This window comes from Anoplopoma fimbria, chromosome 24 (assembly GCF_027596085.1).
Source record: "Anoplopoma fimbria isolate UVic2021 breed Golden Eagle Sablefish chromosome 24, Afim_UVic_2022, whole genome shotgun sequence".
In the NCBI taxonomy this organism is placed as follows: domain Eukaryota; kingdom Metazoa; phylum Chordata; class Actinopteri; order Perciformes; family Anoplopomatidae; genus Anoplopoma; species Anoplopoma fimbria.
Window position 1 is genome coordinate 24,201,268 of NC_072472.1, and position 12,691 is coordinate 24,213,958.

The window sequence follows — 12,691 nt, forward strand, 5'->3', positions numbered from 1 at the left end:
CTCTGGTTTGTAGTTAAGGAATTAACATGAAGGCATGGCACATATATGCACAGCATGTGGTGCATAATAGCATATAGCTAAATCTAAGGCTCGGTTATGTAACACTGAAGACACTTATGTGGTGTTAAGACCATTTTTCTTCAAACTAATAGACAAATCTTTTTCTCTGAAGTGTAGTAAGCTCTAAATGAAAGTAATGAATGTAATTAAGTAAACTTTTTTAATGGAGACGTTGCTGGTTGTTAATTCATAAGGATGTGATGCCAGACAGAGCAGAGAAAAATAGAGACAACGCGGTGGTATGAAGTGATTAAATAGGTTTATTTGATTTACAGACATGTACATTTTCTATCAGCTCCCCCTAGGGAGCGTCACAGTTCAGTTCTAGAACAATATTCCTTTGATTTCTCTACACTTCTCTTGTATTGACGAGCTCTAAAAATAAAAAATAACCTCTGTTTTCTGCTCAACATCAGAAATAGGTTTCTTTATACAGGATTCTTGTATGACAAGAAGTAGCACATTTCTCAGCACATCACTTCAGTGATTATCAACGTAGAATTACTCGATACAACGGACTTATACTCCTAAAGGATTGGTGCTAAATCAACTAAATTTGGCAAAATGAAACTCAATTCGTGACCCATCTGACCAAAGCCGACATCCCTTCTCATGACAGGTGACAACATGTCAGCACTTACTGCACTATGAGCGTGACGTGACAGACCTCTGAGGCGGAGGCTGTGGAGTCGATGCTGGGCTGTGGTTCAAATCAATCCCTGAACATTAAGTGTGCAAAATGGTTTGATCAGTTGTTTTTAAAATTACAAAAGAAATCATTTACAAGAGCTACTAAATGAATGCAAAAAGTATTGCACCCTAAACATGATACCAATTAAATCCATCACATCGCAGTTCCTTTTGTGTGTGTAATATGTGTGAGATGTCCAGTTCATGATCACAGTAAACGGGATGAATCTCAGTGACGTGAGAAGGTATTGTGTAGTTTCATCGTGATACAAAAGGTTGAACAAACAGGCATTTCTAAAACCCAACAACATACAACAACATGTAGTATATACTCAAAACCTTAAACTTCCCTTTATAGATTATTCTTCATTATGGTAACAAACAAATAAATACATTGCATCCAAGCCATCATTTACAATATATTAAAGTTGCTGCGTGATATAGCTTTGTATATATATATATATATATTTCTCTATTGTAGTTATTACAAATTAAAACTCATTTGGTAACATTAAGAAAATCAACAAAAGGAAGGTAAGAAGCTTAGTCCATTAAGAAGATGTAGGTGTGTAAACGAGTCACATTCAGAGAGCTCCACGCAGTATGAGAGAGAAGCTAAAGCTAATGATCTGGCAGCAAGGACGCCGCCCACACAGCGCCCCGCACACAGCCGGTGAGTCATGCTCGCACATCAATGCTACGAGAACCACCTCGACGTTTCCCTTGGTTCCTCCACTAAGGTCATTCCATCCTCCTCCTCCTGTGTTTTCTTGGAGGTCTGAGAAGAGCCTTTTTTTTTCCCTTTATGCATCAGTTTTCAAACCTTTGACGCCATTAGTGGCTTCAAGATTTCAGTAAAGGTGTATTCACCAGGTAATATAGAACAAAAAGGTTTGGTAGCTTATAATTATGCTTTTACCTAAATCTTTACAAGCAACTAGCTATAGCAGATATTTTTAGCTTTTGGGGTTTTGCATTAAAGTTGCATGATTACAAATATGAATTAAAGCTTATGATGAAAGATGGGGGGGATTCCTCTCTTATCCATTATCAGCGATAAGAGCTCGCTATCAGTCTAACCTGGGGCGGAAGGATTTCCTCTTCCTGTCTAGGATTCTGTTTCCCTCAGTAATAGAGGGATGACCGTGGCCCCTGCTCTCCTCAAAGGTCCTTTCACCTAATCATGGAATTTGATATCTGCAATTTTGAGGGAGAAAGGTCTCTTTCCACAATGCCTGGTATTGTAACCAGCGTGGACTGGACGTGGAATCCGTCGTTAAAAGCGACTCTGTCTCTGTGTGGGTGTTGTGTCCAGAAATTCAAAACCAACCATCAGTGAGCTAATCTCTCTGAAGAGAAACCTCGCTCACTGATAAGGCAGCGTGGATAAGAAAGGTTGGTTCTTTGTATTGCTTCTCGTGTACACAAAAAAACATAGTCGCTACTCCTTGAAAGTCAAAAGAGAAGCCTTTCACTTACTTTTGGAAAAAGCATGTACATTATAAATTATAAAAACATATAATCCAGTGTCTGCTTTAAATCGCCCGGATTGCATCATTGTCCTTCTGAAACAATCATAGGCAGTGACCTCCAGTTTCAAATCCAACATCACGCAAAAGAAAAATAAATCACAAGAAAGCTAATGAAAAATAATGTGCAGAAATCTCTCATCTCTGTCATGTTCTCTGGCACTGTCTACGCCGATGTAAGTGCTAAAAGCTAAAAAAAACAAAAACACATGTGGGGTTCAAACGAAACAGCTGTTTGATGGGAGAGCTCCAATTTTTAAGGCTGATTCACTGACAGTAAAACTTTTTGGCTTTGACGGCTATGTTTACATGCACAGCTGAACTTTGATTGATTGTGAGAATACTGCATTCATCATGTAAACACTGTATTTAAGTTTGATGTTAATACTGCGGTTAAGAGGAGCAGAGTGATCTGATTCTAGTCACATTAAAGGAGGCCTGTTTGAACAGATCAACAAGTCTTTGAGAATTATACTCCTGCAGCAAACTTTAACGAGCCGCAACACTTGCTACACATAACTTGAATTTTACAGCTTCTGTCTGGTTACAGGCTCTAAGGGTTGAAAAGCCAGGGCAGAATGAACTGTGCTTCTCCTGTCTAGCAAATACAAACATAGTCAAACTTATTTCATCACCAGCGGCTGAATTATGGTGTGCATGTGAACATAGTCAGTGATCAGAAGTCATGAGGGTTGTTGTTGGTGGTCAGTGCAAAGTCGGAAGGAATGTAATGACGCTATGGCACTTGGTGCAGATTGACAGCCGATGTAACAGACAGACAGACAGACAGACAGACAGACAGACAGACAGACAGACAGACTGTTGGACAGACAAGCATACAGACAGGGCAGGTTCATGGTCAGCATTCAGTAGTATGGCATCAGGAGTCGGAGGGGTCACGGGGGATTGTAACGCCCTCACGTCCTCCCTGGAAGGTTCAGTGGATCCTCAAGGACAGAGGTGAGGAGGACACCAGCTGTCGGCCGGCTTCAGTTCACCGCTGTGCTCATTCTCACCGACCTGTGATTTAGAGGCGTTTCAAGGAGGGGCAAGACGCTCCCTCGTTCCAGTTCTGAGCAGCCTCTGTGAGTGTGTAGAGAGGAAGAGCAGCAGGAGCCAAGAAGATGAAGAGGAGGATGAGGAGGAGGAGGATGATGATCGTGGTGTGGACAGCGGTGACGAGAATGTGGACGTGTGTCTTTAAAGGAGGGGATCAGCAACCATTGCTTTTTATCTCCAATTTGACATCCTTATAGAGTTTGGCTGCTCCTTCAGGTGGCTCCTCATGTTGTTGTCACCTGCAAAACAGAGAGAGAGAGGGGGGGGGAGAGAGAGAGAGAGAGAGAGAGAGAGAGAGAGAGAGGGGAGAGGAAATAGTGGGGTTAGAGTCTGGCCTCACCACAGGACACTCTTGTAATTAATGTTGAGGTCGAAAGCTCCTGGGCCATCTGTTAGGACCTTCCTGATAACGCCTGCACACCAGGACCAGGCTGTGACCTAAATATTTTCCTGCACACAGCATACCAACACATAACAGTTTGTTTAATGCAGACCCCCACCCCTAAGCCGCACTAACACACAGACGCTGTCGCTCCAGATTGGGGCTTTACATTGTATTTTGATGTGATTATGCCTACATGTATATATCAAATATGTTACTAAACATATTCACGAATATTAATGACGGAAAGGGTTTGTTGTTGTAAAAAATCTAATCTATGAGATCTTTTACTCACGTAAAGGTAGAAATACAGCATTGTAAAAAAGAAGTACAGAAGTACAGTCAGAAAGATGTACTTAGAAGTACACAGAACTAATACAACAGTACACGTCGCTATGCAGCGAAGAGGCTGCTGTCAGTGTTTTACTATTATGTGAAACTGTTAGATCATCAGTATTAATGGACTGATCATATCTTATGTGTTGATTATATGTTTTTAAGGCATATTAATTAACTTCAGGAGTCAAGTAAGTGTGGTGGAGTAATACGTACAATATTTACCGCTGGATTGTACATTTTTGCCTCTGTTCACTTGCATTGTGCTTACTTGCAGTAGCATATCTAAAAAGGTATTTACTTGTGGTAAAACCCAAATCTGGTATCATAGACTAAATTAATACATACATGACTTATTATGTATTATTTGTTAATGACAATTCATTGCTAATATACACATAAACAAAGCTCATATGAGGGAAAAATGTTGCGCCTGAGGCTAAGACTACTCTCTACTTGGGAATTAGTCCATTAAACGCTTGTGATCTCTTCAGATTGCATGAGAGAGATGGCGGTGCGTCCCGATGTTTGTTTGCAGTGTGTCATTACGGTGCCCTGGATGCTCCATTACACAAGCTACTGCTGATGCAATAGGATTAGTGCAATGAGCTCGGCGGTGCAATGTTTCTGCGCTACTGTCTCGCATTCCCAAACACAAACCCAGAGACCCACAGTGTGCATACACAGACATCCACTTGGGCATATATACATGCAGACACACATCATACAAACAAGGGTACTATCCTAAACAGGAGGATTAGCGGATTGCTGTTTTGCTTCTGTAGATGGAGGTCCAATCCTCTCCGGGATGAACCGTTTTCCTCAATTATTAGTGTCAGTTGTTACCGTAAACTGTGAATTGTTCTCGAGCCAAAATTCAAAATGAGGTTGCTCAAATGCCAGCGTGATATAGAGATAATTAAAGCTGCGAGGTGCTTTGATATGTGCGAGATTGGCCCGCCTACTTGCAGATTACTGTGCTGGGGACTGTTGGCTTCTCCAGCAAAGGGGGAGGTCTGATTTGTCTGGCAAGCGAGTAAACTGGCTTCTCAATTCATGGACGGATGGAGGAAGAAAGTCGAGGGCCTTTCTGAAGGCGTTGAAAGCTATACATTACATTACATTACATTACATTACATTACATTACAGTCATTTAGCAGACGCTTTTATCCAATACAGTTCAATTCAGGGCCTGCTGTACACTGTATGTGTGCATATATATGTGTGTGTGTGGCCTGTGGTCACTGCTCTACCCAGCACCATGAACCCATACTGCTGACTGAGGACTCAGAGCTTTTGAATGATAAGCAAAGGAGGAAAGTATGCGCCTGCAGCTGTGTAAACACTTTAACAGTTAAAGTTTGTACAGCGGTGACTAAATCAGAGTTTGGCCTCGTGATGTGAGTTTCCTTCCCCAGTAGTATGGGATTGTGGTTACTGAATAAATGAGTGTGAAGCTCTGCTGTCAGATCTCACGCCGATCTTTCGACAGCCCCCCCAGCTCGGGGATGTCCTCTAGTTATCACGCAACGTGGGGGTGAATCTGGTCAGCAGAGGCCGGTTCCTCCTGCAGAGGAAGTTAATTGGATCTTACTGTATCTGATCTGCGTCAGGGGATTTCATCACTGGAGATTAATAGCTGGCCATGTACAACAGCTTAGGCAATCACTGCTCCTCTTCATCATCATTTTGTTAGGAAGCCTTGTGTCTTTTCTCTCCTCCACTAAATTCCTCTCCTTCACTTCCACTCCTTGTCAGAGCACAGCACTTTTCCTGTAATCTCAATAATCCACCGTAGCGCTTCACATCACCACCTCCCCATGTTTCTGTCTTAATTGTTTCTCATAGCAGCGTGTTGTACCATTGGGAACACAATGGTCAGAGCGAGTGTGAAGACTGAACACTTGTCGTCTGTAGCGGATGAACTGTGAACTGTATTGATCTGCGAGTCAGACCCGAGGGAGGAATAGTGCCTGACACTGATTGGATTATCCTCCACAACAGATTTGTTGAAAATCAATCACCACAGTGTGCCGCAATGGTTCACCTTAGAATTGAAATGATCAGTTCGCAGGTAAATTCAACTCTGGCCTCATGCAGCTGTAATCGCTGTTCTCTATAATTAGCCCCTTTTGACAGCGGGGAGAAAATGCTTTAGCTGCTGTGTGTGACAGACGGAGGACGGATGCAACCCTCAGGCTGAGAGCATGAGCGTCCACTGAAACCGGATATGTGTGGCAGCCATGTGGGAGCCTTTCATGTCACCTGTCATAAGCTGTGCATACTAATGCCACCCTGTCAATGGTAATGACTTGCAGTAAAAGACCATACGCCTATAGTTTTGCATATTGTAGCCCACTAACTTGCAAACTGTGTATCCTGGATATTTCTCCAGACATTTCTCCGAAGCATGCCACAACATTTTTTTTGGATTGATTTCCTGCCTTCAAGACTGCCATTGCCTCCCATTCATCAGTGCACAATGCAACTCATGGAGCTTTCAAAGTTGCTTGTGATGGGTAATCCATCACACTATTACTTTTTTTTGGGGTCGCATGTGTTGTATGGTGATGCAGCTGCAAGCACAAACAGCCTGAGGAGCAGTCTCACTGTTGGCACATTCAAGGACACGCTGCAGATTTGAGATTTGCAGATAAGTAACATCTAAAAACGATTACAAGACATTGACTGAAATTCACATGATTCTTTTCACAACATCCATGTTTGCATTCCCAGCAAATGTCTCCTGAGTTAACTTCTACATTCTGAATTATTACCTAAAGAGTAGTTTTTAGTCTTTCCAATTCTGTGTCGTAACACAATACAACAGTGCTCGACGAGACGATAAAGCCGGACCTTGAACCACGATGCAATGCTTTCATCTGCTGATGCTCAAATGTCAGATGTCAGAGGGCCTTTGAATGCACAAAACAGAAATATATGTTTTACGATGGACATAACTGACTCATGACAGACCACCATCCTGGTGAGTAGGGAAAACAATTTAACTAATAGATATCACCATGAAACTTCACCAGTTGATCACTCACATTGAGACGGTTATTTTCTGTTTTCTGAGATTTTATGTTTAAATATGCAATCGAAACAATATTTAATTTTTACTTTTGGTGTATTTAGGAGAAATCTACAGACGCAAATAGACAAAAAAAAAATCTTAAAAAAGACCTCTTATGGAATCAAAATAGCCCAAAACCTCCAAATTGACCAGTACATGAGAAACAATGTTTTAACCTGTAGTGTCTCCCTTTAAGTGAAATTAATGGAAACTAACGGTTGTCTGATTGGTTTAAAAAAGTAATATATCTAAATATGTAAACAAGGGTCAAACAAAAAAGTCATAATTGATATAAAGTGTTTATGTAGGTCATGGGATCATCCTGTCTTCCGCCTGCAGGAATTTGCACCTTGGTACAGTTTTTCCACCAAATCGCCTGCTGCCTTCAAATACTGCAGGGAGTTGCAACTGGCAGATCACACTGCTTCCTCAACTGAACTGGAAACATTCTGTAAGAAACCCTTCACACCTCGACCCTCTTCTTCTCACAAGTTGGTGCAATTTCATCATGAAAAGCTCTCATCAGAGTGCTTGTCAGTGAGTTTATGATCACATCTTGTGGACATATTTTAATCCTTGCTAACCAAGGAATAAACTAATAATCTTTTTTTCTCTATTTCACACTGTATTATGCGGATGTGGTGATAATAAACCCAGCAGTATACACATTTATGACGTATTTTTTTTGCTCTTGGATAACATATAGTATGAATGTTTAGAGGACAAATAAACCCAGATAAGGTTACAAAGGAATGATTAGGGAAAGGGGTAAAACCTTGACCTTTTGGCTAAACATGATACCCTTTACAAATAAGTCACAACAGATTCCTTGTCCTTCTAATCAGTGAGTCAGAGTTTAATCTTGTTATTCTTAACCGGCAACTACAGTAGCTCCCCATTGTCCCACGCTGCAGACTTGGCTGGTGTGCTGCCAATTATTGTGTCTTTTCTTTGCTCCCTTAATAATTCGAGGGGTTTTGCACCGCGTGTGTGAGTCTGATAAAGACAGGAAGGAGGGAAGGCAGCCAGATAGTTGGTCAAATAACCAGCACTCCAAGAATGCCTGGACATTCCCTGAGTACAATGGGAAATGGATCATAGATCAATCATATCTGTATCATCACTGTGTCCCCTCCAGTGTTTACACTGTCATTAAGCTTTGGATAGCCTCGGGTCAAAGTGTGTTTTTTCTGTTCCTCCTGATGGAAGGAGTCTCTACATGATGCTTCCCAGGTAATGAGAAGGGAGCCCTATAAATGTTAATGTGTCGAGACCGTCTCTTTGTTAGCAGCCACTTTAACCGCTGAGGCGATAAGCACTATAGTGTAACAGCGTCTTTAGGGAGAAAAGGCAATTTACCTGGTCATACCTTGACTGAGGAGGGTGGTCGTGTCATCTGGCTCAACCTGAGGAGAGAGGAACGGCTTTAGGAATCAAGGATGCACAAACATTTCCAAACAGACCTTTTCAAACCACATTTAACACCTATTATTCTGACCCTAACCATCTCACTTTTCCCAACGATTTTTCCCAGTTTCGCTCATCAAATGCTAACTGTCTTCCTCGGTTGCAGTGCTCAGCCTGCTTTTGAGCCACACTGACTCTGTATTGTCAAGGCGCACTTGCACGAGAGAGGAGACAGTCCTGCTCTCACACATAACTAAGTGTAAATGTGGACTCGCTAAATGCGTGGAGGAGGGGATACACTGAACCAGAGCTATTAATGGCAACCCACAGCCCAAAAAAAGCTATCAACCTAGAAATAATAAAGCACACTTTAAGGCTGGAAATAGAAAGGCGCGCTCCAGTCAGTTACTCGTTCGGCTCTGCGCCTTTTATAAATAGCTTTGAGTATCTGAGGACAGACTCAGAGGAGGGGGGGAGCTGCAAAGCGCTCTATAAAGACGGGGGGATTTTATAAATTCGGGGCTTTATAGCGCGAATGGAATCTATAAATATCACAGTCACGAAACAACTCTAGTTGTACAAAGTTGTGGATGTTGTCATGTTTCTTGGTCCCCGAGGTGCTGTTCGCAGCTTGTTACATAAGAGCTGCTGCTGTTTAAGTTTGAGTATTTTCTCCTTTGGGAGGCTTAGTACAAATCTGTACAGTTCTGTAGAGGCCTTTAGTTTACCATGTGAGGTATGCAATAGATTGTTTGCTGAATATACATACATATCTATACACCTTGATGTAATCTAAAAGCTGGTGTATGATTAACCCATCTATAGGGTAGCCAAGCAAGCAAAGCTGGAAGCAAACAAGGACTATTCTGATAGGGCACATGTATACATGCTCTATATACATGAATGCTGTTTAGGAAAAAGTTTGGTATCACCTTCTAATAAAGCAGATTATTACCATTAATAACTTCAGAATTTATTTTTATTACTATGTAACAATGACAGTGCTGCTGACTTGTTTGTTTATTAGACAGCTCTTGACGTTTTATTAATGTATAGAGTGACTAACATGTACTAAAATGCCTGCACAGCTGGACTGGCTACTCAAACAAAGCACAGAGAATCTCACTATATCTCTACATAACTAATAGTTGCTTGCTGCTATATTAATATCCTACATTTCAAACTTAGCCCCATTAAAGACTAAATAGCTGGAGAGATTTTTCACAACCCAGCAACCCAAAAGCTGTTCACATTAATGGCGGGTAACTGATCGGAAAGGGATTTGTAAATTAATTAGCAGTCATGTATAAAGCTGTTAGTTAAACCTCATAAAACCTTTGCATTAGGGGGACTTATCAGAAAGTCGTAACAAAAGTTTAGATCCTCTATTTAGTAAAATTCTAAAACTGCCCAAAAGCCAGCCTCCACACATCTATGTTACGTTACGTAAAAGAGCATACAGGAACAACCGTCCAATGCGTCCAAGTGTCTCTGTGTTGTATCGGAGGATTTTTCACTCCATCTGTTGCTCTATTAGCTTTGCCCTACAGCGTGTTGTGTGAAAGTCAAGGAGTTGTGGTTCGATATAGTTCTAGTGAACTTGTGCCATCTGCCCACACTGCAATAATGTGGTGAGATAGCCTAAACCACGTACTGGACCACAAACTACTATCTATTACTGGCTTGACAGGCGGCAAGAGTGTGACTTTTATTTTGGTCATTGTTCCACATTTCTTTCTTCCTTTCCCCTGGATCAGAAGCCACAGCTCGGCTTAGTGGTGCCTTTGCAGAGACCCCTTTTAAAACTATCCACATTACACAGAGGAAATATTAACGGCTTAGATGGTGGCTTGACCCCAGGATTATGAAATGCAGTAAGTCCACTGAAACTTGAAGCTCAGTTTCTACATTTCTTTTGCACATTTTCACTTGTCCTCTACAGTACATATGATTACATACAGGCTTACTCTGCTTAAGTTGTTAAAAAATATATTTTCTACGAGGGGTTTTGGCGTGGGAACAATAAGCGACCAACTCCACAGGGTGAAGACAAGGCGGCTGCCGACAGACGTCAGACATCAGACTGCCATCCTGTCTAAAAATGCCCCCTCAACTTCAACAGGAAGGAAGTCATTTGTGAGAGCGCTGGCAACAGGGGAGTAAGTCAATGTGATAAAAAGTAGGAAGAAATAGTCAGAAAGAAACATGAAGTCATGTCTCACCGTCTCAAAGAGGATGAGTGTGTTTGTTTTTGCCTTTTAAGGTCATGGCTCAGCTATACTGTGCCCCTCTGGGTTCACGTTTTTTGGTGTTTGAAAGAGGAAAATATGAATAGATGAAAAAAGGGGAGGTAGCTGGTATAAGTCTAAGTAAGCACACTTTAACAAATTGATGGCTAGAACCGCTTGTGTCAGCTCTGGAGCACTTTAAGCTGACTGGAACTTTCTATTGACTCTGGGGCCTTTCTGAGTCTTGCAGGGTTGGCAGCATTGTTGGCATCACTGGGCAGATTGTCCCTGACACACGTCAAACCCCACGACTGGGGTAAAGAGTACAGCAGTGTAAGTCTCTAACCTCTATGTGTCTCTATGGCACTCAGAATAACACCAATATTATTGCTCCTTCCCCAGCCTCGTGCAGAGAGGCGGTGTGTTTGGATTTGTGGAGCTCTTCCTCAGAAAGTCAGTGGAGGACATCTCAAGCAAGTCTTAAATATTTAAAGAATGAATAACAAATGAAATAATGATGAGTTATTCTAACAATGTCTGAGTCACTCACTGTTTCTCGGCCTTCTCCCTGTCATCCAGGAAAAACAGCGCCGTGGCCAGGAAAAACATGCCCCCCAGGACGATGATGAAGGGACAGAGCATGAGGGCATAGCCCAGGCTGAGGAACCGCCACAGCGCTGATGTCGCGTAGCTCTGCTGAAGGCCGTCAGAGATCTGCACCACAACAAACGCACACACACCATCACCAAAACCACCACACATACAAACACAGGCACAGAGAGAGAGAGAGAGAAGAGAGATTTTATTCAAACGAATCATCCACCAAAAGTTCTTAAAATATCCTGTCAGGATCTGACACATGAGGCTATGCTGACTGACTCAACATGCAGAGCGAGTTGTGCACGTTCCATCATAGCAACAGACAAAAGTGACATGATGTAAGACGCCCTGTTTTTGTTTTAAGCGAGGCAGGATTTCACGGCTAATAGCTCATATTGCTGTCGAAAGCTTGAGGAAAACAACAGCTGGAGAATGGTGGGTGTGAAGGGACCGTTTCTGCCTCCCAGCATCAGTCACGAGGCACCTCTCAAACAGATCACTGTACTAACAACGGAGAGGATGGTAGCTTTTAGCCAATTATGTTTATGTATGCACATCAGGAACTAGAGCTTCTCGACTGTGTGTGTGTGTGAGGGAGTGAGTGAGTAAGCGAGTGAGAGTCTGAGCGGCCATAGGTCACCCCGGCTGAAGCACATTGACTTTGTGTTCGCGTCAGCATAATGAGATGCTCTACAGAGTGAGCTGGAGAAGTGCTGATGGGAGGATGTCAGATGGAGTGGTCGTGTGCGTACAGTATTTGTTCATGTGTGCATGTGCGTGCACACATGAAAAGAGAGAAAATGGCGGTGGAAGAAAATTAAAAAAATGTGAGACAGAACCTGGTGTACGTCCAGCAGTTGTGTGTGTGTGTGTGTGTGTGTGTGTGTGTGTGTGTGTGTGTGTGTGTGTGTGTGTGTGTGTGTGGCCAGCACAGAGCTATTTCACCAGGTACAGTAAATTGCCTGCAACGTGCACAGCTAAAAATACATGAACGTGAACTGTGCATGTCTAATTATCGAGCTAGAAGGCATTTCTTTGGAGATTGCTGAGAGATTGTTCCTGGCGTTCCCCTGCCACCCACTCTGCCTGTGGCCATGTCCTGTTCATGCAGTATAGGAAGAGTCCATTATGTGTTTCTCGGGGGACTCTTATGTGACAACTGCTTTGGTCTACGTGCTGATGTAGGGGGATCTCGGCTCAAGCTCAGGAGAATGTGAGATGCACTGTTGTTGCACAACAGGAAGTGGTAGTTGAAGTGGTAGTTGAAGTGGTAGTTGAAGTGGTAGTTGAAGTGGTAGTTGAAGTGGTAGTTCAGTGGCATTTG

At 42.4% G+C, this 12,691-nt stretch overlaps 1 protein-coding gene across 2 annotated transcripts in view; it reads right to left on the reverse strand.

The window, feature by feature from the left end:
* Nucleotides 1-302: 302 nt before the first annotated feature.
* spns2 (SPNS lysolipid transporter 2, sphingosine-1-phosphate) overlaps nucleotides 303-12,691 on the reverse strand; it is a 61,210-nt gene continuing 48,821 nt past the window's right edge. Inside the window, exons 11-13 of one of the 2 annotated variants that reach the window (XM_054625984.1) lie at nucleotides 11,318-11,481; nucleotides 8,502-8,538; nucleotides 303-3,577 (exon numbers count right to left, since the gene is read on the reverse strand). In XM_054625984.1, coding sequence (XP_054481959.1) covers nucleotides 3,563-3,577; nucleotides 8,502-8,538; nucleotides 11,318-11,481 — 216 coding nt within the window. In that variant the 3' untranslated portion in view covers nucleotides 303-3,562. Of the gene's footprint in view, nucleotides 3,578-8,491; nucleotides 8,539-11,317; nucleotides 11,482-12,691 lie in introns of both variants that reach the window. The other variant, XM_054625985.1, reaches the window with a different exon arrangement.